Source organism: Mustela erminea, chromosome 6, assembly GCF_009829155.1.
Source record: "Mustela erminea isolate mMusErm1 chromosome 6, mMusErm1.Pri, whole genome shotgun sequence".
In the NCBI taxonomy this organism is placed as follows: Eukaryota; Metazoa; Chordata; class Mammalia; order Carnivora; family Mustelidae; genus Mustela; species Mustela erminea.
Genome location: NC_045619.1, coordinates 87,594,774 through 87,618,722, shown reverse-complemented (window position 1 = coordinate 87,618,722; position 23,949 = coordinate 87,594,774). Strand labels below are relative to the sequence as shown.

General features: G+C 45.4%; 2 protein-coding genes across 3 annotated transcripts; both read left to right on the top strand.

Moving 5' to 3' along the window:
• Positions 1-329: 329 nt before the first annotated feature.
• LOC116593812 (keratin, type II cytoskeletal 6A-like) lies at positions 330-14,877 on the top strand. Of its 2 annotated transcripts, XM_032348303.1 has the most exons (10): positions 330-953; positions 1,876-2,090; positions 2,474-2,534; positions 2,692-2,787; positions 2,912-3,076; positions 3,595-3,720; positions 4,574-4,794; positions 5,021-5,055; positions 5,169-5,357; positions 14,728-14,877. In XM_032348303.1, the coding sequence occupies exons 1-10, from the start codon at positions 414-416 to the stop codon at positions 14,847-14,849; spliced, it is 1,770 nt and encodes a 589-aa protein (XP_032204194.1). In that variant the 5' UTR covers positions 330-413; the 3' UTR covers positions 14,850-14,877. The 2 variants fall into 2 exon arrangements, with proteins under 2 accessions (XP_032204194.1, XP_032204193.1); XM_032348302.1 differs by lacking the exon at positions 14,728-14,877 and having other exon boundaries at positions 5,021-5,076; positions 5,154-5,973.
• LOC116593811 (keratin, type II cytoskeletal 6A-like) lies at positions 10,613-12,121 on the top strand. The gene is made up of 2 exons (XM_032348300.1): positions 10,613-11,156; positions 12,105-12,121. The coding sequence occupies exons 1-2, from the start codon at positions 10,613-10,615 to the stop codon at positions 12,119-12,121; spliced, it is 561 nt and encodes a 186-aa protein (XP_032204191.1).
• Positions 14,878-23,949: the final 9,072 nt, after the last annotated feature.

Genomic DNA, 23,949 nt, shown 5'->3' with positions numbered 1-23,949 from the left:
CTGCTGGGTACAACACAGGTGGAGCAGAGAGCACTTAGTATGTTCTGATGCACAAGCATAACATGCAGATCCTTTGTCTGAGACAGTGACTAACTCCTAGCTCAGTGAATTAAGAATGGTCTCATTGTACTGAGATCAAGTCAAAGCTGGAAGACAGGAGATATTTTTCCCTGACTAAAGGAAGCCAAAAATGCAATCTTCATATTTCATAACTTTTCTAATAATCCAGATGTGACATCACTGTTTGTAAAGCCCAGCCCTTCCCAATCTGCAAGCTCACCTTCCAGGACGGAGCCCAACCCATTTCCACCATATATAAACTGCTGCCGGGAGGTTCATCTCACAGATCTGCTCTTCTCAGCCCTACCCTTCAGCCTCTCACACTTTCTTCAGCCTTCTCCTCTTCAGAAACCATGTCTAGCAAATCTACCATGAGGAGCCAAAGCATCAGCCACCGTGGCTTCAGCGCCAGCTCAGCCAGAGTCCCAGGGGTCTGCCGCTCTGGCTTCAGCAGTGTCTCCGTGTCCCGCTCCAGGGGCAGTGGTGGCTTCGGTGGAGCGTGTGGAGGAGCTGGCTTTGGCAGCAGGAGCCTCTATGGCCTGGGTGGCTCCAAGAGGATCTCCATCGGAGGGGGCAGCTGTGCCATCAGTGGCGGATATGGTGGCAGAGTTGGAGGCGGCTTTGGCTATGGAGGTGGAGCCTCAAGTGGATTTGGTTTTGGTGGTGCAGCTGGTGGTGGCTTTGGGCTCGGTGGTGGACCTGGCTTTGCTGGTGGCTATGGGGGCTCTGGTTTCCCTGTGTGCCCTCCTGGAGGCATCCAAGAGGTCACCGTCAACCAGAATCTCCTCACTCCTCTGAACCTGCAAATCGACCCGACCATCCAGAGGGTGAGGACTGAGGAGCGGGAGCAGATCAAGACCCTCAACAACAAGTTTGCCTCCTTCATTGACAAGGTGAGCCACGAGCACCTGTCTCCACTGGGATTCCAGAGTCCCCAAACTAGACAACCAACCAGTGTCCTACCAGAGGAGACTCAGGAGGAAGGGAGGGAGAAGGGGACTGGGACTCGCTCTCCCCTGAGATGCCAGTTGGGCTCCATGTTCACAACAGGCAGAAGGTGATGGAAATCATTTAAAACCACTGGGTCTCTTAAGTGTCCTTCATCATTCCCAGGGAAGAATATTCTACTTTTGATAAGCATGAAGCAAAAGAAGGCAGTGAGAGAATGGAATGGGTTAGCTTTCCCTTCTGGAGATTCCTAGAGATTAAAAAATAATGCCAGCAGAAATCTCCTCAAGGACTCTGGGCATGAGGAAAGAGTCAGAAAAACAAAAGAAAAGGACATCTGCCTGGCTTAGGAGAAAAAGACCTAGAAACATTTATATAGCCATAGGAATACTAACTGTGTAGAACCAGAGCATGACCATTAAGGTGTTTCTTGTAGAGGGCAACCATGTACTAAAACAGAAGTTACTGGAATCCAATCATTAGCTACATTGAACTTAATTGTTAGATTCTACACATTTAATATGCTTTTAGCTGAAGTACGATTTTTAAAAAACTGTGCAACTTAATGGGGAAATATATGATTGTGTTTTTCAATGAAAAGAAAAGAACTGTTAAATGTCATTGATAAGCAGCATAACTTACCTAGTGAGAAGACTTCATATGTCCATGGAAGAATTTCACACAGCATCACTGGAGTGGGAAGGCAATAGGTTTGTGGGTCCAACACTGTCAGCCTGAGCCTCTGTATATGCTGTGTAGTAGCCCAGGTGCGTGCTAGGTGACACCCCAGGAGTGCCTGGGAACCTGACAATGCCTACCTCTTTCTCCTTTGCTTTCTCCGGCAAATATCACCTTGCCTTCCTCCAGGTGCGGTTCTTGGAGCAACAGAACAAGGTCCTGGACACCAAGTGGACTCTGCTCCAGGAGCAGGGCACCAAGACTGTGAGGCAGAACCTGGAGCCCTTGTTTGAACAGTACATCAACAACCTCAGGAGACAGCTGGACAGCATCCTGGGGGAGAGGGGCCGCCTGGACTCAGAGCTGAGGAACATGCAGGACACAGTGGAGGACTTCAAGAACAAGTGAGTTCAAGGAGAAAAGGGGCTTCAGTTCCCTGAAGCAGATGCTTGAAGACTGCCAGGTGACCAGGTCCAGATGTGGGCATGGCTCCGTATGGAAACAGGTCCATGGAAATGAAAATCACAATCATTGTCCCAAAACAACCCCCAAAGAACAAATGGGCCATAGAGGTGGTGGGAGAGAAAAGATATGAGGAATTGGGGGAACACACACACACACACACACACACACACACACACACAAAAGGTGTGTGTGGGGGGGGGGTCAGTGGCAGGAAAACTCAATTTGGACCTATCTGTTTTGTGGAAAGTGGGGATCCCAGGCTGATCTTGCTGTATTATCTCCATCTCTGGCTCAATTATGTCTTACCTTGTTCTAATTGTAGATATGAAGATGAAATCAACAAGCGCACAGCAGCAGAGAATGAATTTGTGACTCTGAAGAAGGTGAGCTGATGAAGATCAGGGGATCATGTTCCTTTGTAGAGGGGGAGGACTCTGGGTCTCTGCACACATCCAAGAGGGGAATAGAGGGGGAGACTCAAAGGTGTGGAGACTGGGAAGGAGGGCTCAGCTTACTCCAAGTTGTTGGCTTATTCCCCAGGATGTGGATGCTGCCTACATGAATAAGGTTGAACTGCAAGCCAAGGTAGATGCTCTCACAGATGAGATCAACTTCACCAGAGCCCTGTATGACGCAGTAAGCATCACCACTCCTCTTTTATTTGTTGTGATGGGACTCTGCAAAGGGTGGGAAATCTTGGGACTGGATACATCAGTCAGTGCCACAGGAAAAGATGATCTGACCATCTTCTGCTCTGCAGGAACTGTCTCAGATGCAAACCCATGTCTCAGACACTTCCGTGGTCCTGTCCATGGACAACAACCGTAACCTGGACCTGGACAGCATCATCGCTGAAGTCAAAGCCCAATATGAGGAGATCGCTCAGAGGAGTCGGGCTGAGGCTGAGTCCTGGTACCAGAGCAAGGTGAGCCTTAAGTTGACAGTTGCCCAGGAATGCCCGTGTCCCCTACCTGATCACTAGTGAGGCTACGGACTTTGCTGGGAAATCTGCTATAAGGAAACTGATATTTTCTCATAAGACGTGTACCCTGCCCTCTTAGACCAGGCATTTATAGAATTTATGTCCAAATTTGATAAGTCAAGAACCCAAGTCACTAGATAAAGACCTAGTGTTCTTTGCTTTTGTCCTTTCCCTGATCCTGGCTCTCAGAAACAGGATACAGAACATTGTTGGTCCACAAATGAACTAGGCAGACAGTGGTCCATTAGAGAGAGGGTCTGTGATCAATGTACAGTATCCAAAGACCTTGGACCACATCAACTTTCCCTAAAAACCCTTGTGGAGAAACCACTGGCTTCATGGTCCAAATGTGTTAAATGCCTTGTTTGGAAGGCAAGCCACTGTTGGGATGTGAAAGCCCATATACACCATCTTCTCTCTATTTCTCTTTCTCTTTTTCTCTCTCTCTCCCTGGATTTCAGTATGAGGAGCTTCAGCTCACAGCAGGCAGACACGGGGATGACCTGCGCAACACCAAGCAGGAGATTTCTGAGATCAACCGCATGATCCAGAGATTGAGATCCGAGATCGACCATGTCAAGAAGCAGGTATGGTGCGGGGCTCTGGAGAGTAAAAACATCCTTTCCTTGCTACACCACTAGGTGATCATCAGCCACCTTTGGGAAATGCTCGGAATTGAGGGAACAGCAGAGAGAGCAGAGAACACACAGCTCCCACCCTTGAGAATTCCCACAGATCAGGGCACATGGATGCCAACTCTACAGAATGATACAGTCACATCACAAGAATAATCCCAGTTAGTCAGACGTGAAAAGATAGTCTTAGGACTTTTAAAGAGGTTACTTAAGGAGACTGGTTGTTTTAGAAATATAAGAAACAAGTAAGGAAAGAAAAAAGGAGGCCAGAAGGGGTGTATGATTGCTTCAAATCTGCTCAAGATTCAACGTAAAAAGAAAGTTGAGCAAGGACCAAAGGTGAAGATCCGTATTTCCCAAGTGTGAAAGAATCTGTTAGGAATGAGGAAGTCAAGATCTCCACAGCTAGATGTGAAACTCATCTGCTTAAGTGAGGATGCTCCTAATTTTATATATTAGTGTAATTTTATATCTTAGTTAGTGTGGCATCCACATGAGGTCAACAGAAAAGGTTCCAGTCTGGCTTTGAAGACAGCACTCAAAAGAAATGAGTAGGTACATTTCTTCCAAATCTGCTGGTATTTTGTCCAGTATACTGCAGGGAGGTTAATAAAGGGCACAGGTTTTCTCATGTGACTCCCAGACTAGCTCATTTGTGCAGAACAGAGAAATACTGGGCAAAAAGAGGAAGAAGGCCATTTCTATGATATTGGACTCTGGAACTCTTCCTCACTAGAAAGAAGTGTGGTTAGTCTCCTCTAGAGGACTGAATCTCAAGTTCATCCTGCCTGTGTTCCTCCTCTAGTGTGCCAACCTGCAGTCCGCCATCGCTGATGCTGAGCAGCGTGGGGAGATGGCCCTCAAAGATGCCAAGAACAAGCTGGCTGATCTGGAGGATGCCCTGCAGAAGGCCAAGCAGGACATGGCCAGGTTGCTGAAGGAGTACCAGGAGCTGATGAATGTTAAACTGGCCCTGGATGTGGAGATCGCCACCTACAGGAAGCTGCTGGAGGGTGAGGAGTGCAGGTAGGTAACTCATCACACAAGCCCCTCAAACATCCTGGATCCAGGTTTAGGATGTTGGGCCATGAGCACAAGTTGAAGGCACCCTAGTTATGGCCATAGCGGCTACTCTCAGAGAACCATTTCCAATGCAGCCTCCCCATGGGCTATCCTCACATCAAGGCTTCCCACTCTGGTCCCTTGGTAGCTCTCTGAGGTCTCATGCCCCCCGTGTCTTCTCCCTTCCTAGGCTGAGTGGTGAAGGCGTTGGACAAGTCAACATCTGTAAGTACCTTTGCTCACCTTCTTCCCTTGCCCTTGTGCTCCTCTGACTGGACTGAAGCTGGCAGAATGAGCTCACTGTGTCCTGTGTGTCTTTGTCCCTCTCTCCTTCACAGCTGTGGTGCACTCCACCGTGTCTGGAGGCTATGGTAGTGCTGGTGGCTATGGCAGTGCCAGCGGTATGGGCGGTGGCTCAGGCCTGGGCGGAGGCAGCGGCTACTCCTATGGCAGCGGCCACAGCCTTGGAGCTGGCTTCAGTTCCAGCAGTGGCAGAGGCATGGGGAGTGGCTTCAGCTCCTCTGGAGGTAGCAGTTCCACCATCAAGTACACCACCACCTCATCTTCCAGCAGGAAGAGCTACAAGCACTAAGTCCTGCCGTTGGCTCTTGGTCCCACCTTGTCCCCGTCTACAGCTGCATTGCCCTCTCTTGGGCCACTTCTCTCTTGTCTCTGATTTCTCTTACTTTCTGAGTTTGAGCTGAGGTTGCTGAGCACCTTCATGTCACCTCACTGCTGATATCTGACCCACCTGCTTATCCATTGCTCACCATAGAAGGTCAACCTCTGATTTACATCATAATATAACCACAACTGGGTCTCAGTTTGTTACCAAATAATTACTCTCTTGCCTCCACTACTTTGTATATGAGGCTGAGAATCAGAAGTAAATTATCTCTGCCCATTTTTATTACAGAAACACTGCCTGGGTCCTTGTCCAGAACAGAGCAACTTGCCCTTTGCTTCCAGGTGCCCAGGAATTCCCCAAGTTCCCAGTGTTAGGTTCCTCCTGTCTTGCAATGGTCTTGAAAGCAAAAGTGACTAGTTTTACAATGTATAGAATCTCTATCCCTGTGACATTCCTTCTACTCTTTGCTTTCTTCTAATTGCTAAATAAAGCAGATTTATTACATAATGCATTGTTTTATGACCTTGATTTGTTAGCTTGAGCTTTTCAATGGACAAATACCTGTTTATTTATTAAAGATACTCCCACTCGTCACTTACTTCACTCTTTTCCTTGAGAGAGGCACAAAAGCCTACAGTTTAGCATCCTGACACTCAGATTTTTTTCCTAGATAAGATTTAATTTAAATATTTGTCAAATGGAATTGGAAGAATCTGGTCTACCACCATTTTATACTCTGATTTTTACTGCCTGTATCTGTTTGAAATGGCTTGGTCTCTAAGTCATATAATCACTTACATTAGATGTAATTTCATTACATCCCACAGGAATGAACCCTATACTGTCAGTTGGGGAAGTGTATTTTTGACCTATCAGATCAAAAGAACATTTAATAAGGGATAAGATATTTGATTTTTACTTGGAATTAGCTCCATGACCAAGAAATTTGCCTGACAAGGTGTATCAAGAGAAGTTAAAGTGTACATAATTCTGAACTGCAATTATCTTTCTAGAAATGTATACTGGAGAAATAGCACAAATGTGGGAAGGTGTATGTACCTGGATGTGAATCCAAAGTCTTCACAACAATGAAAAATTGAAAATACTAGAGGTTCTCAAATCAAGAATCCAAAGACTCAGGCACAAAACTCATATGCTGATTTCTTGGTGTGATGGCATAATAAGAATGGAAATTCCCACCTTGTCACACCCTAAGACTCTCAAATAGATGAAGCTGAGTCTTCGGTCTTCAGAAGAAATGCCTCCACATCTCCCCTCTGGTGTGGCATGGCCAGGTTTGACTTTTATGAATGAGAAATGAAAATTCAGGGTATGGTGCAAGGCTCATCTTTCAACTCGTCCTGCCATTGTCCACATCAGTTCCTATTTCTTCAGGAGTGATCATTTTCTTCCTAGTCCCCAGGCTTTCACATCACAAGAGAAAATTTCTTCAGTTCAATACATATAGGGGGTATTTCTGGATCCTATTGTATCAGTATTCTCCTGTATTCAGCTCTAAATGTTCCTCCAGGAACATGGGTAACCTCTCACATTGGCACCTCCTCATTCTCTGTCAGATCTTCCCAACAACAAATAAAGTGATGACTGGGTTCCAAAATCTAAGCCCATTTAACTTTCATATTATTATATACTCATGAGGAATAATGGAAAGAAAACAACTAACCTAGAAAATTATATAAGATATAGCATCTAACAGAAAAACAAGTTACAAAAACAGTATGTATACATGGATTTATTTAATTAAAATCTTATGATGCAATTAATCATAGCAAATTGGCAGACTGGAAACCCCCAAACTCTCATTCTGCCACCAGAAACATCAAAAAATAACCAGAAACTGAGTAAACTCTGTAGGAGCTCTGGAAAACAGTCAAAAGTTTATAATAACCGAACATATGCCCAATAAAGAACATGCAATTTCTAAATTATAGCAAAGGTTTTTTGTTTTGTTTTTTAACATTTTTCTTAACCCTTGCTCTACCCTCTACCTGTTGCATGTTTGGTCTTGAGTGGGCAACAGCCTGTTCCTAAACTCTTCCCCAACCTCCCTCTTTCCCTTCAACCCTCTCCCCTCTCCCTACCCTCTGCTTCTGATCCCCCTGGCACATATACCTTGAACTACAGAAATCAATTGTCAACCGTATTTGCAAATAACAGTATAGTCTCTTCAAACATGTCTAGAGGAGTTCCTAAGAACTAAGGCAATGTTCTTAACTTCATTTCACATAAATCCAAATGTAGATAAGAGATGTAGTTAAGAGATAAGAGAAAAGATAAAAGATGAGAAAATGTAGATAAAGAAAAGAAAAAACAGCAAGGAAGAACTGCCAGGAAGACTACAAACTCACAGAGGCCGGGGGCAAGAGATTATAGGAAGAAACAAACAACAGACCATCTGACCTCTAAGATCTAGAAACTCTTTGGGAAATTAGCACATTTAAAAGTTGGTCTGTGTATGAGAGAATTTAGGAAGTCATGCATATATCCAGGAAGACACATGCTCAGAAAAGTTTTGAGAAAATCTTATGTATTCACCTTGTACTGATCTGTAGGTTCAGAGTAAGCCTAGCTAAGTGGTGAAGGAGTGTCCCATCACAGGGATAATATGCAAACATTGAGAGGTGAGGTTTCCTCAGTTTTCTTATTTTTGTTGTTGTTGTTGTTTCAGCTCATGGAACACAAGAAATTATCTATCAAAATAATCACTGGACACAAGCTAAAGAAGCAGGCTGATGTTGAAGTTTTTTTATATGCCAGGCACTATTGACTCATTTAGCCCAAGTATGTCAATGTGAAGGACAAGTCATCATGTGTAAATCCAAGAAGTCCTTATTTGCAATGGTCAGAACTAGGAGTGTGACTTGAGGCAGGACCCTATTGGTCATGAAGTTTCAAGAAATGTGGAGGTAGAATTGAAAAACTATTAAAAGACAAGGCCTATTGGCAGCATTGTTAGTGAAAGAAAAAATCAGTGACTGGGAAATGTAAGCCACTCTGCAGTTGTTGGGTAGGGTGTTTTGAGGAGTAAGAATTATCCACCCAATATGTTAGCCTGCGTATGGCCCAGCCCATGCCCCAAAATACTTTCTACAAATGACTGACTGGTCAAGAAGGAGTTCACCTCACTCATGGATGAGGAGTAGTCAGAAAGGAACCATTTTAGGACCCACAAAAGATAACATGTGTTTGAAAATGAAATGAATATGAAAAATGAAAGACAGGTAATGATCACTCACTAGCACAAAGTTGCTATAAAACATTACCAAAATTAATGAAATAAATCCTCTATTAAATTAGAGAATAAAAACCATATAATGAGACAATAATAGCTAAAACTTTACTTAGGGAAGTCAGATATGAGGCAGAGAGAAAAATAAAGCCATGGTGCAAATGAAGGCCAAATTAATATCAATACAAATGATAATAGGTATGTTAAATGCACAATAAAGGACTTACAGGACAATATTGAGAAAAGAGAATTTCATGAACTGGAGGATGGGGCAAAGTGTGTTAAAGAAGAGTCAAAAGGAAATACAGATAAAGAAGATAAAGTAGGTACAACACAAGCATAACTGAAACACCTAAAGGAAGTATGCATGCAAACGGTCCCCTCAAAGCACAAAAACATCTTCAATCATATGGCTGGAGACTTGCCTTGAGAATTTATTTTGATGGACAAATACACATTATTTAGTCATTTCTAAAGATGTAAATATTTATTAAGCATATATATATAATATCATTATTTTAAAAAATATTTGTTCTTTTATTAAGATTTTATTTATTTGTTTATTGAGAGAGAGTGGGTGTGTGTGCAAGTGAGAGGAAGGGAAGAGGGAGATGTAGAGAATCTGAAGCAGACTTTGTGCTGAGCAGGGAGTCTGATGTCAGGCTCAATCTAATGACCTTGAGATCATGACCCAAGTCAAAATTAAGAGTCAGTCACTTAACCAACTCAACCACACAGCCACCCCAGTGATAATATTCATTTTTATACACTTTCAACTACACCTACTTCTAAAAAAGTTTAAATATGTGAAATAAACTTGTTACTCTTCTAGATTTAATTTACCATTGACAGGAACACAGAGGAGAGAGTAACATATTTAATGACACCAGTGGATGCAAAGACAAAGAATAAAAAAATTCTACGGAACAATTAACATAGCTTATTTAATAAATAAATTGCAAGAAAGAATATGGAGGGTTAAATGATTTAAAAGACATATGATTTGGAGGATACATCACTCAAACAAATATGTATGGACCTTCTTTGGATCCTGAATTGAACAAATTATAAAAAAAAAATCAATGAGAATACAAGGCATTTAGATGTTAGACACTTCATGATGTTAAAGAATCACTGTTAAACTTTAAGATATAAAAATAGTATTTTGGTCATTTTTAAAAACAGTGTGCCATTTAGAGATAAAAACTGAATTATTTACTGATGAATCACGTGGTCTTCTGGAATTTCCTTTCAAATAAATTTAAGGTGGATGAAGAAAGAGGGGGAAGTTACGAATGAAATAAGGCTTACCTTAGATACAATAACAAAATCTGGGTGATGGGCATCCAGGGCTTTATTAAGTTCTTCTTATCCTTTTCTGCCTATCCAACATTCTACATAACAGAAAAAAAAAAACTCAAACTTCACATATTTGCAATTATTGGAAAATATTAATATTTAATATTAATAGATAACTTTCAGATTTCTAGTTCTCAGCTGTCACAAAATACCAGGATGGAGAGGAGAGCACTCAGGACACTCTGATATACAAGCAAAACATTCTGAACCTTTGTTTGAGACAAAGTCTAACTCCGGGCTTCAGTGAATTCAGAATAGTCTTACTGTGTTGATATCAATCATAGATTAAAGATAGGAGAATATCTCCCTGGCTAACAGAAGCCAAAAAAGCAATCTTCATATTTCATAACTATTCTAATAACAAAGATGAAGAATCACTGTTTTTAATAGCCAGCCCTACCCAACATGCAAAGTCACCTTTCAGGATGAGCCCAGTCCAGTCCACCCTGCACAGTGGCTTCTGGAAAGCATCTCATGTTCCTCCTCCTCTCAGCTTTACCCTCCAGCATTCCATGCTTTCTTCAGCCTTCTCCTCTTCAGGAACCATGTCTATCAAATCCACCATGAAGAGCCAAAACATCAGCCACCATGGCTTCAATGCCAGCTCAACCAGAGTCCCAGGGGTCTGCCGCTCTGGCTTCAGCAGTGTCTCTGTGCCCCGCTCCAGGGGCAGTGGTGGCCTCGGTGGAATGTGTGGAGGAGCTGGCTTTGGCAGCAGGAGCCTCTATGGTCTGGGTGGCTCCAAGAGGATCTCCATTGGAGGGGGCAGCTGTGCCACCAGTGGCAGATATGGTGGCAGAGTTGGAGGTGGCTTTGGCTATGGAGGTGGAGCCACATGTGGATTTGGTTTTGGTGGTGCAGCTGGTGGTGGCTTTGGGCTCGGTGGTGGACCTGGCTTTGCTGGTGGCTATGGGGGCTCTGGTTTCCCTGTGTGCCCTCCTGGAGGCATCCAAGAGGTCACCGTCAACCAGAATCTCCTCACTCCTCTGAACCTGCAAATCGACCCCACCATCCAGAGGGTGAGGACTGAGGAGCGGGAGCAGATCAAGACCCTCAACAACAAGTTTGTCTCCTTCATCGACAAGGTGAGTCAGGAGGACCTGTCTCCACTGGGATTCCAGAGTTCCCAAACTAGACAAGTAACCAATGTCCTACCAGGGGGAGGCTCAGGAGGAAGGGAGGGAGAAGGGGACTGGGACTCGCTCTCCCCTGAGATGCCAGTTGGGCTCCATGTTCACAACAGGCAGAAGGTGATGGAAATCATTTAAAACCACTGGGTCTCTTAAGTGTCCTTCATCATTCCCAGGGAAGAATATTCTACTTTTGATAAGCATGGATCAAAAGAAGGCAGTGAGAGAATGGAATGGGTTAACACTTATCACTGAAGAGTCTATGATGAGATACAAAGAAAAGGTCAGTCATAACTTGCTCCGAGGCTCTGGGTAGGAAGAAAAAAAGTGAAAAGCAAAAAGAAGAAAAGAAAGATAATATTATTTTTGGTCCATATGAGAAAAAGAAATATTTGAGATGCACAAGTATGTATATTCCATTAAAAATGAATTTATTCTAGAAACAGAGCATGACCATCTATCAAGAATGTTGTCAGAGAGATACTTACACTAAATGGAAGTTTAGAATAGAATTGAATCATTAGATAACATTCAACATCCCTTCTACTGACATCCTCTGGAAAATAAAAGCTTTGCACAATGTTATCTGGTAAAAACTATTTTAAATTACATTTGTGATTCTGCTTGTCAAGAGAAGGAGAGGAAGTGACGAAAATTCATTGAATGGCCACAGTAACTTATAGGGAAGGAACATCTCAAAGGTCTTTTGGGGGAATTTCATTGAGGAGATCTGTGGGTTGAGAAGGAAAAAGATTTGTGGAACATGCATCCCAAACTGAACCTCTCTACATTGTTTAGTAGCCCAGCACCATGGAGACCACCCTGACCTATTTAGAAATCTAACAGTACAAACATCTTATTTTCTTTCTATGTTTGGAAAATGACCATCCTGTCTTCTTCTGGGTGTGGTTCCTGGAGCAGTAGAACAAGTTACTAGACACCAAGTGAACCCACCTTCAGAATCAGAGCACCAAGACCTTAAGGCCAAACCTGAAGCCTATGTGTGAACAGTACCTCAACAACTTCAGGAGGCAACTGGAATGTCTTCCCTCCTTTAATGATTGTCTGGACTCGAGGCCCAGACACATGCAGTCCTGGTGGAGAACTTCAGAGATAGGAGCTTGTTTCTGAAGCCCATATTTCAAGTCTATGTGTGGCCAGGTTTAGTTGTGGGCATGATTGCTTAGGAAAAAATATCCAGTTGAAATAAAAATGGTAAATTATTGCCTAAGAAAAACAAAACAGACAGTGGGTTTCATCACCAAGTACACAATAAGGGAGAAAATGAGAGAGTAGTCACTTTCTAGGCTCCATGAACTGATAGTTCAAGAACCATCCATTTAGTGTGAAAGGTTGGGTCAAGACAGGCTATTTAAAAATTCTTTACTTATTGGCTCAAGTATCTTTCCTCTTCCTCTTTTTAGATACAAAGGATAAATCAATAAGCATGAAGCAGCACAAAATGAATTCACCCAAAGATGGTGAGTTTATCAAGATTAGGTGTCTTAGTCCCTTTGTTGAAGGCTGGAAGAGTAAAAAGCAAGAGCCAAAAATAGAAGAAAAGAAAGATTTTAATAAATTGTACTCCTGAGCTTTGCCTTTAACCTCTCCCTGACTGTGAATACCATAGATATGAAGAACATCACAATTTTTTGCAACATTAGGTGCTCAATGATCCCCCAGAACTATTCATTTGTGAAACAGCAGATAATCTTGTGCCATCTACTTTTCTTAGAGATGTAATATTATTTAGTACAAACTTATTAAATGATTTGGGAATTGAAAGCCATTGTTCATATGTGAAAGCCCATACTTTCCTTTCTTTCCTTCTGAACTCCTGCAGGTCAAGGTGAACAGACCACCTTGTTACAAAGTACCAAGAAGGAAACTACTGAGCTCAACCAAATGATCCTGAGACAGATACCTGACCTTGATGACATCCAAAAGCAGGTAGGATGGAGCAGAGAGTGGGAGTGGGGAAAGGAAGAAAAGTACTATCTCTTTGCTAGACCATCAGCCAGTAATCAACCATCATTTGGACATATTCTGGGCACTAGAACCTACAAGGGAGGAAAGACCATCCTGTCCTTAGTAAGTGCCACTGGGTCTCTCAGGACAAATGGGCCCAATCCCAAGAGCATGATACAAACACATAGAAACATCTCTCCTGGTCACAGGAGTAGACTATGGGCTAGAAGCATAGCAACAGGATTGATCTTAGAGGAATGATTGTACTGGGAGCTGCAAAGGAACAAATGGGGAGGAAAGGCAGGCTGTACAAATTGAGAAAAGATGTTGCAAATCTGCTCATAATTCAAAAAAAGAGGCAAAAGTAAACGTGGAGAACAGGGTTTTCCAAACATGTGACTCTGAGCTGGGATGAGAGCAGAGTTTCAATAGTCTTATGGAAAATTCACCTCCTCAAGGAACCATATTTTTTAATGTGCAAATTTAGTTGTGGACGTGCCAGACACATTTGTGTCTGTGGTCCAGATTTGGGTTTGGAGACAACACTCAAAAAATTCCAGTTTTCCAGTTCTGCTAATATGTAGACTGTAGATTCAATCAGTCACCATCCACGTCCTCATACAGGTGGTTAATACAAAAGGCATAGGGCGTTAATAACAAGCTCAGAGATGTGAAAAGGTTAGCAGATAGTCAAACAGCTAGACAGGAAGATGCAGGGTTCCCTTTCTACCAATTCTACACTCCAGAATTCTTCCTCACTAGAAAGAAGTGTGGTTAGTCTTCTCTAGAGGACTGAATCTCAAGTTCTTTCTGCCTATGTTCCTCCTCTAGTGTGCCAACCTGCAGTCCGCCATCGCTGATGCTGAGCAGCGTGGGGAGATGGCCCTCAAGGATGCCAAGAACAAGCTGGCTGATCTGGAGGATGCCCTGCAGAAGGCCAAGCAGGACATGGCCAGGTTGCTGAAGGAGTACCAGGAGCTGATGAATGTTAAACTGGCCCTGGATGTGGAGATCGCCACCTACAGGAAGCTGCTGGAGGGTGAGGAGTGCAGGTGGGTAACTCATCACACAAGCCCCTCAAACATCCTGGATCCAGGTTTAGGATGTTGGGCCATGAGCACAAGTCGAAGGCACCCTAGTTATGGCCATAGCGGCTACTCTCAGAGAACCATTTCCAAGGCAGCCTCCCCATGGGCTATCCTCACATCAAGGCTTCCCACTCTGGTCCCTTGGTAGCTCTCTGAGGTCTCATGCCCCCCGTGTCTTCTCCCTTCCTAGGCTGAGTGGCAAAGGCGTTGGACAAGTCAACATCTGTAAGTACCTTTGCTCACCTCCTTCCCTTGCCCTGTGCTCCTCTGACTGGACTGAAGCTGGCAGAATGAGCTCACTGTGTCCTGTGTGTCTTTGTCCCTCTCTCCTTCACAGCTGTGGTGCAGTCCACCGTGTCTGGCGGACACGCTATGGCTGCACTGGTGGCTATGGCAGTGCCAGCGGTATGGGCGGTGGCTCAGGCCTGGGCAGAGGCAGCAGCTACTCCTATGGCAGCGGCCACAGCCTTGGAGCTGGCTTCAGTTCCAGCAGTGGCAGAGGCATGGGGGGTGGCTTCAGCTCCTCTGGAGGTAGCAGTTCCACCATCAAGTACACCACCACCTCATCTTCCAGCAGGAAGAGCTACAAGCACTAAGTCCTGCCGTTGGCTCTTGGTCCCACGTTGTCCCTATCTACAGCTGCATTGCCCTCTCTCGGGCCACTTCTCCTCTCTTCCCTCCAACTTCCCTTGGTGCCTGAGTTACAGCTGATGTGTCCTCCTTCTCATTTTCACTGTCTACACCAGCTGTATCTGAGCTCCCATCATTCACCATCAGAAGGTTAAAAATCACTGACACTCAGACAAACACATGTCCATTTGATGTGCCCATCTTATGATCAGCTGTCTCTGTCTTCCACGATTCTGGGGTGAAAATGACCTCTGCCCCTCTTGAAAACCGAAACTCAGTGTGGATCGTGCTACAGAATAAGGATTCTTCCCTTTGATTTCTAACTGTCCTGCCCGTTGGAGCTACACTCAGGAGTTCCCCATATGACAAGTTGTTATCCCCCCGTGAACTGTCCCTCAATAGTATTGACACAACCCTCTCAGGCACACATTTACAGTCCTGCATAGACCTGCAATGCTTGCTTTCTGCTTTCTGCTTTCTTTCATTGTGTTAAATAAAGCATCAAATAACAATTCTATCAGATTTTGCAGCTGATTATGTATTGGTTCTGAAACTGCCCCATCCCCACCTGATCCTTGTCTTTGCGGAAGCTTCTCTCAGCCCCACTGACAACTTATCCTGCTTCATACTGAACTCTGTCAGTCAACATTATGTGATACTAGTTATCCTGTGGGCGGTATGACTCCCAGCAACTATTCAGCCCTCTGCCACTCAGGGCTCTTTCTCAAAATGGAATCTTCTAAAAAGCTTTAGGAGAGAAAGGGAAGTCGGGATCCTGGAAAGTAGATTAGCATAATCTGATAACTGAGGGGTTTTGTTTTTCCAACTGGGTCACTCCGTAGCTTGGTCCTCAGCCTGGTCTCCTCCACCCAAGCCCCAGCCACCGGCAAGAAAACACTGCACTGATCCAGCAGGACAGAGGCCAATTGGTAGGAAAGCAAAATGCTTGGTTTGGCTCTGTGATAAAAAAAGATTTGCTGCAAAGTTGCTGCTTTTAAGTAACTTCTCGGATCCATCAGCTGAACCAATAACCCTGTGGGGTGGAAGCATTGAAAGCCTGGGAGCAGAGCAGTAAATGAATTGAAATAGGCTCCTTTGCACGCAAAGGCATTAGGGTCACACTGAAGAACTTGACACATGCTGGTTACAATCCATAGAACTGTATACCTAAACACAGGGAATCTGACTCTTTTTAAATTAGGTCATGATTTCCTTGAAACAAAGTGAAGCTGTCAAGAAATTAATAGAATGAGCTAATAAAACCTCCAAGCAGTGTTGGTTGGAGACTTTGTTTTGAAGTGCTGTTGGCAAAAGATGAGACTGAAAGATGGTCCATGTTGACAGATGGCTCTCAGATTAGCACAGGGGCGGTTCTGGCTGGGAAACACTCTGCTTTTGTGATAGGACACCCAAAAGCCATTTTCAGTGTAAACTTCATGCAAGTTCTGGCAAGTAAAAGCAGATAGTGGAGGCTCATTCAAATCTTCCCAGATATTGGTGTCAGGGTTATAATTTTGACTTTTGCCCAGAAATGGGCTTCCTATCTTTTAGGCTATGTTTACACAAGTTTATTCTAGAATATGGCTACCAGACATTCCATACCGAGTTATCTGTATGCAAAGGAATAAAATGGAAGAGAAACTTTCACAAGAAAAATAACAACTGATTCTGTTATAATATTTTGCTAATTTGAAGCCATAAAAAAGACCTTCTCCCCACCACCCCCTGGCCATGAAGCAAGCTGCAGTCTAGCCTTATTCTATGGTTGTCTACAGGTAGGAAATGGTCTTGCTACTGAACAGGTTAGGTTGCTAGGCAGAAGTTTGGAGCTGAGGGAGACTTTGGAATATTAGTGACCTCCCCACCCTTCTATTATGCAGCTCTAGAGTTTGAGGCCAAGGGTTTGGTGGTAGAGGAGCATAGGAACTGCCATGCTGAACAAAATCCCAAAAGCTGACAAGGAAACTTCCCAATAAGCCAGGCTCAGACTCCGGTTCTCCTTCCCCGTTTGAGAAGCTCCATAACAGCTGGTTACCCTACAGGCCTCCCTCACATCCTTGAGTAAAGCCCAAATGAGTCCCAAGTTCTACGGAGGCCAACTGCTTACCAGCAGGTTTGATACTCAGGGCAGGCATTACTATCCCAGTTACCTATGAATTGGACCACCCAGCCAAAACAGAGGACATACAGTTAAATTTCAATTTCATGTAAACAACATAAGAAATTCAGTATGTTGCAAATACTGCACAGAACATATTTACACCAAAAAATTATGTATCATTTATCTGAAATTCAAACTGAACTGTATATCTTGTATTTTTGTTTGCTGAATCTGGCAACCCGACCTACGAAGTAGGTAAAACTGTCCTCAAGTTGACCTGCAGACAAGGGCATTGGTGGTTGGGCTGCTGCTCTGGATTTCTATTGTAAAAAGGCAGACAGTAGGCAAGGACCAAACTTCAGACCCTTCCCTCCAAACAGTCCCCTCCCCTGGCTACCTCAAGCTTCAGTCCCAGGCTGCTGCTACTACCTGCCCCTATAATCAGCTCAAACAGCCTCAGAGCCCCCTGGGCTTCATCAGAGTTTTTGTGGTTGTCACTGGTAGTTTTTAGTTCCCAGGCCTTCCATGTGTTTCTAAAATTTCTCAAGATTGATCCTGAGGGAGGGAGACAAACCAGGTCCAGCTGGTTACCCATCTTAGCAAGACTTTGAGCCATGGATTGTATTTAAAGGACATTGTGCTTATTTGTTCTATATGTGACTTATTAAAAAACATTAGCTTGGAAAGAAGGATGAAAGTAAATAAGTTAAAATAATCATAGCAATTGATACTAAAGAGTGGGAATTTGGATAATGGCTCTTTTCCTTTTTGTACATTTCTGCTACATAAAGGTAAACATCCTCATTTCTATCCCCCCCAAACACACACAGACATTTTAAATAAAGAAAAAAATAAGTTATACTTTATTTAAAACTAAAAAATACCACTTTCATTACGTACTGAATTCATACATTTTCTCTTCTGCTCCATTGATCTCATTACGTGATCACACCATTGTAATTACTAATGCTTCCTATTCAATGTTGGTTTCTGGTACATCAATTCCTACTGTTTGTTTTCAGTCTTCTCTGGTCATTCTTATGCATTTGGTTTCATTGGTACTGTTGCTGTGGGGTCCCTAGGCACCTCAAAGAGTTTTTGTGATGAATGAGAACCCTTTCTCTTCCATCGTATTTTCTTATCACTGGAAGGCAGTGCCTGAGAATTACAGATTTCTGGACCCACTCACATCATTATACTTTATCCCAGTTACAACGATGAGATTAAATGAGTAAGAGGCAGAACTAACATCCAAGGACTGATCTCCCTCCTTTCAGAATCTATCTCTCTCCCAGGATTAGAGAGGTATGTGTGGTCTTGCCCAGGACTCTGGCTCCATCACGGGGAGAGGCACAGGAGAGGAGGGACTGAGCTTGCCTTCCCCTACCACTCCAGCCCTTCCTTGCTTTGCCTGCCCTCTGGTGGAAGTGCTATACCATGGAGTGCTGCCAGCGGACACCGGAGTGGGCCCCTCACCTAGCTGGGGCATCTGCCCGCATCTGCCAGATGATGACCTCAGCTGGTGACATACTCACACACTGAGGGCAAACACCAAGCTGCGCTGCCCTTAAGCTTGAGAACCCCAGCCCACACTGGAAGGAAGAGGAATGACTGCTTTTACCAAGCTGGCGAGCTTACGGCTCTCTCCTCCCCCAGCTCTGGACTCTGTCCAAGCTTTATTTTGTCTTGCCTTTCCCTGAGAGCGCTTGCTTGTCTATGAAACCTTATGTTTCCTACTCTGACTTCTCATTCATTCTTCAATGATGAGGGAGTGATGAGTGGAATGTGATTGTCTTTAGCCTAGGTTAGCCTTCCTTCACAAAATATCTCCCAAATATATGCCCTGTGTGGCTCAGCAACCCAACAAAGCTACCCAGCAATACAGTTTCAGATGGTCGGTGGCATAGCTAGATCATAGACACTGCAAATAATTTAAAGAAAGGAGGGAACACTATTAAGTTCATCTTGGATTCAACTGAATCCTGTGCCTACCCTTGAAAAAAAAATCCCTCTTACCTGGCAGAACCAGAACACACATACACATGTGCAAGCATGCGCGTGAGCACGTGCACACACACACACACACATACACACACCAGAAGACAAGGACAGTGTGTGCAAAATTATGAAGTTATGTGAGCCATGTCAGATCCACTTTGGAGAGGCTAGGTGGATATCGGTCCCTTCAAGGGGAAATTTAAAAAAAAAATTTTTTTTATTAACGTATAAGGTATTATTAGCCCCAGGGGTACAGGTCTGTGAGTCACCAGGTTTACACGTCACAGCACTCACCATAGCATATACCTTCCCCAATGTCCATAACCCCACCCTCTTCCTATCCCCCTCCCCGCCAGCAACCCTCAGTTTGTTTTGTGAGATTAAGAGTCTCTTATGGTTTGTCTCCCTCCTGATTAAGAGGAAATTTTTTTAAGATGTAGGAAAATCATAGTTTAAAACCAAATCCTTAAATACCACAATGCCTAAACAACTTTATCGGGATGCAGAACATAGGTGCTTATCTCAAGAGACATTAAATGCTTCAGAGAAAAACCAAACCAAAACAAACAAGAAAGAACTCCATTTATTGCAGAATCATATCTTCTATATCATTCCAGGAAGAAACTACAGAAGTCTCACCATTTCTCTGGAGAGAAGATTTCCCTGTTGACCATTAAAGTCCAGAGACCCTCGGATTCTGAGTTGAATCTTCTAGCTGAGGTTTAAGGGTATCAGCTGGCAACTCCGACAACAACCAAGAAACTGACTGGTCTACTGTAGTGCTCTTCCCCGCTCCCCATACCTCCTATTTCCCAATTCCCTCATCATATTCATTAGTCTCTGGGCTCACTCCAAGTTGGCCAACTCTTGCTTAATAAACCAGCCCTCAGGGGGAGGGGGGAAGGAAAAGCATTTTGATGCATTCCTTTAAAAGGAGTTAGTGTCTCTCATTGGCCCAATGGGAGCATACCCAGTATACCCACCAGAGGAAATCACACAGAGGCTGCTGAGACACCTGCCTGTGGGGGTCACGCCCCCTTTCACCCCTTTTCCGGGAAGGCAGGTCACAGCAGCGTCTGGGCTGCTCAGATGAAACCTGCATCAAATACGTGGTTCTGGGCCTTTCAGAATTGCTTCATCCCAACTGATTCCAGAAACATGCTTGGTTTTGCACCCTTGGAGCCCCCCCTGCAAAGCTGTATATCCATCCATTGCCCTTTGAGTGCACACAAAGAAAGCCAGCTAATTTGAAGTGTCCACTGCTGTGTGGCTTCCTCTAAGAAATGGCTTGTGGTTTTTTTTTTTAATTTTGTAATCATGAGTCATTCTTTTTTTTTTTTTTTTTTCCATTTTTTACCCTCTGTCTCTGGGCTTTCAAGTGTTTATCCCTCTTAAAGCAGAGCACAAAGAGCTAACCTGCTCTCCAGTGTACCTTGACTCAATCACTCCAAGCTCAATGGCTCTCAGTTTCCCAACATCATCATCCATTGTCACTGACCTCAGCATCAGTGTGTGCTCACGTGGTGCCCACAGGGCAGCTGGCAGTCAGGTGGCCCAGTGTGACAGCCTTCATGAGGCAGGGACTCTCAGGCCCTCCAGGGGATGGTGGAAAACACAGCCCCACATCCAGAAGCAACTGCCCATAGAAACTCCCCGGTGAATGATGCAGCAGAGATGTCTCACATAGTAAGACACAACTTTACAGACAAGTGGGTGTGCGTTCAGCAGATAAATGCAATCCCATCTTGAGTATCCACAGATGGATTCACTCTGTGATTTATCCGTGAGAAATGCTAAACCAAGCCAGTGTCCCAGTCTCTCCTTGTACACTTGGGCTGTGTTCTCATACGTGTGCCGTAAGCGTGGCCTCTGGAGCCCACAGGGGGAGTCAGGCTCATGTGAAGCCCTCAAGGTCTGTCCTGTGATCAGATCACAATGTGCACGGTTTGAACTGCAGATCTTCAGTTCTGTTCTAGGGCCTCTTACACGACTCTCACTGCACCACAGGCGTCCATTTTCTCTTCCTCACAGCCCAGCAGGCCTGTGACGGGAAGAGTCACATGGGACAATGGCTATATGTCTAGCACACTGAGGATTGCTGTGGCATGGGCCCAGACCCTGGGCAAGGGAAGAGGAGACGACAGTCCTGGTTCCAGCCTTACTCTCCACTTCATGTGGGACTCCAGGACCTCACTGTCCTCATCCAGAAATGGGAAACCTCTTGAAGGCGTATGTCATGAACTTTTCTAGAGCTGAAGTGAACAGCAAGGGCCAGGGGGTCTAGACCCCAGATCACGGCCTGCTCTCCAAGGAGGAGGGGTCACTTCCCGGCATCCCACAGCTCCCTATGCACGGGCGGTGCCTGCTTGTGTTCACACAGTGACTCCGTATCGTCGTGGCTCCTTTACTTGAGGCAGTGGGGATAACAGCATCTCCTCTGCGGGAGTAGCCCAGTACCTAGTACACTGTAGGTCCCAACCAGTGTTCTTTGAAAGAATAAATGAACAAATGAACAGATGCACCTTGGTTGAAGGCACCAGTCAGCAGTGCCCCTCAGATGTGACCAGGAGTGAGGGATGACACTGGAAGGCAAGAAGGAGGGAAGGTCTTCCATGTTGTCCAAGTTTACAAGACCCTGAGGTAGTGCCAAGCCCTGCACGGCTTCTGGCTATTACTTCCCAGCTGGTGACAAATACCCAAGACCTCGACAGCACCCCCAAGCCCTGGAAGGAGCCAATGGATAGTATCAGCAACCTCCCATGGTGCAGCTGTGTCACCCAGCCCACCCAGCCTGTTCCCATGGACCGCGGCAGCGTGCCATTCCACCTGTCCAGGGCTTCTGGGTTTTGTGCTCTCTATTCACAGAGGTCCAGGAAGAGCCATAGGGGGCATTCTGGTTGCCCCCACTTTCCTCTGCCAGTAGTGTCCCTGTTTGGCTGCTCCTCCTTGGCACCAGTGGGAGGGACCTGGTGAAGCTCCCTGATCTAAGGAACAAATGAAGCCATTAAAGTGGTCAGAGGTGGCAGCCAAGACACACCTGAAGCCTGTCTTGTCTGAATCCCTGTGTCTTCTTTCTGTGGGACCCATAGGGGGACTGGAGATGCTGGCACCGCACCATCCCATCCCCCCAGGAGGGGACCCAGCTGTGCTTCCTGGGCAATGGGGGCTTTTCTCACTGGCTGTGAAGTGAAGGAGGCTCCGGGCAAATGTGGGCAGCCCAGGGAATCAGGATTCCTTCTAGGCTACCAGACAGCTGCATCGCCTTCAGATGGCTCTTGTCCTGGGTGCCCTCATCGCTGAGGCTCCTTCGGGCTCAAAGACCTGGCCCTACTCCTTCATGTCACTTCTCTTCCTAGACACACCCAGTCTCTAGATACACCCAGTTGCTACCACATTGCATCAAGACTGTTGTTCCGTGAATGTTCTTAAGACATGCGTGTCCGTGTGTTCATGCTTCCCACGTGCACGTCTGTTGGGTGTCTGGAGAACTTGATTTTGGAGGGAAGGGGCTGTTCCACCATCACTTAAACACAAACTTGAATGAAAATAACATCCCATTTTGTCACTAAAATTGGCTGAAGGGGACTTGAGGGCTGCCCTCCCACTTGCCCAAGGCATGCGTCTGCCCATCAAATCTGGGCCCCGGGGAAAGGCCTGCTTATATGGACAGCAGAAGGGAGCGGATCAAGCGAGGTCTGGCCATGAGCAAGGAGAAATCCCAAGTGGTGAATCTTGGTGGCTTCTTGAGAGCGACGGGCACATCTAGTGCCCTTTGGACAGCAGTGATTGCCTCTTAAGGCAGTGGGAAGGGGACCGTGGGATGGAGAGTCTGACCCCCTCAGGGGCAGGCCGGTGGTGCCTCTCAGATGTCCCAGACATGAAGAGAGTCGGCTGCCCTGGCATGCACCAGCAATCCAGGTGGGAAAGGATTTCTGGTTGCGACGTCTCCGGCAGCACCACAACAGAACTCTCTTCTCTCCATTCAGTCACTGGGAGTTGTAAACTGGCAGAGCCACATGGGGTGCCCCCCCACCTGCCCCGACAACCTCAGCTCCCCTTTCTCTTTCAGCACATACTCTAGGAGGAAGGTGCTGTGCACACTTAATTCACCACTGTATCTCCCAGTGCCTGGAACAGTGAATGTCTGTCACACTGTAGATGTTGAGAAATAGTTATTAACTAGAGGAGCAGTCCATCCCTGTGTATGGAAGGATTGGGGGGGTGGGTGGTTTGGGGCTTGGGTCCTCTGAGATTGTACACAGAGACTTGGCTCTGTGCCTCAAAACTGTCTGCTCTAAGGAATTACCTAATCTCTTCTGTCCCCACCAAGCCTGCCTTACCTTCTCTGGCCTTGGCTGGTTGGAAGCCAAAGCTCCTTGGTGTGCCCCGCCCCCCAACTCCTTCGGCCTCGGGAGGCATGCCTCTGTGCCTTCATTGCCTCCTCCACCGACTTCCACAGCCCTGACTGCCTCTCTAGCCTGGTCTCCTTGAAATCTACCACCACCAAGGACCTCAGTGTCCCTCTGGGGATGGGAGAGCCCACCCTGAGCTGGATGGATGGGGAACAGCCTGGGGCAGCAGAGCACACACCATAGCCCTTGACCCACCACTCCCCAAAACCTCCAAAAAATTTCTTCCGGACAGACCCAGGAACACCGTGTTGTAGGAACTCAGGAGACGTGGAGAACAGAGGAGTATGTAGTTCTTCTCTGAACTAGTCAACCTAACTTGGGTGAACTGCACCTTCCATATGGAGTGGTAGGAGGCAAGTCCGGGGGGAGGGGTGGTGGTGGAAGAAAAACACCCTTAACCCTCAGGGGTAAGCTAGCTCCTGGACCACCAGAAAACCAAAGCGGTGGAAATACACAGTGGCGGGCAAGCCTGAACAGGTAGTCTCAGGAAACATGCAGAAAGGAGTCAATAGCTGAGTGCGGTTCATCTGAGAAGCCTTCTTGAGGGTGAGTTTT

Coding starts and splice junctions, on each gene's coding strand:
- LOC116593812 (XM_032348303.1), top strand. CDS start 414: ATGTCTAGCAAATCTACCATGAGGAGCCAAAGCATCAGCCACCGTGGC. Junction 2,091..2,473: donor GTGGAGGACTTCAAGAACAA/GTGAGTTCAAGG, acceptor TTCTAATTGTAG/ATATGAAGATGAAATCAACA. Junction 5,056..5,168: donor CGTTGGACAAGTCAACATCT/GTAAGTACCTTT, acceptor TCTCCTTCACAG/CTGTGGTGCACTCCACCGTG.
- LOC116593811 (XM_032348300.1), top strand. CDS start 10,613: ATGTCTATCAAATCCACCATGAAGAGCCAAAACATCAGCCACCATGGC.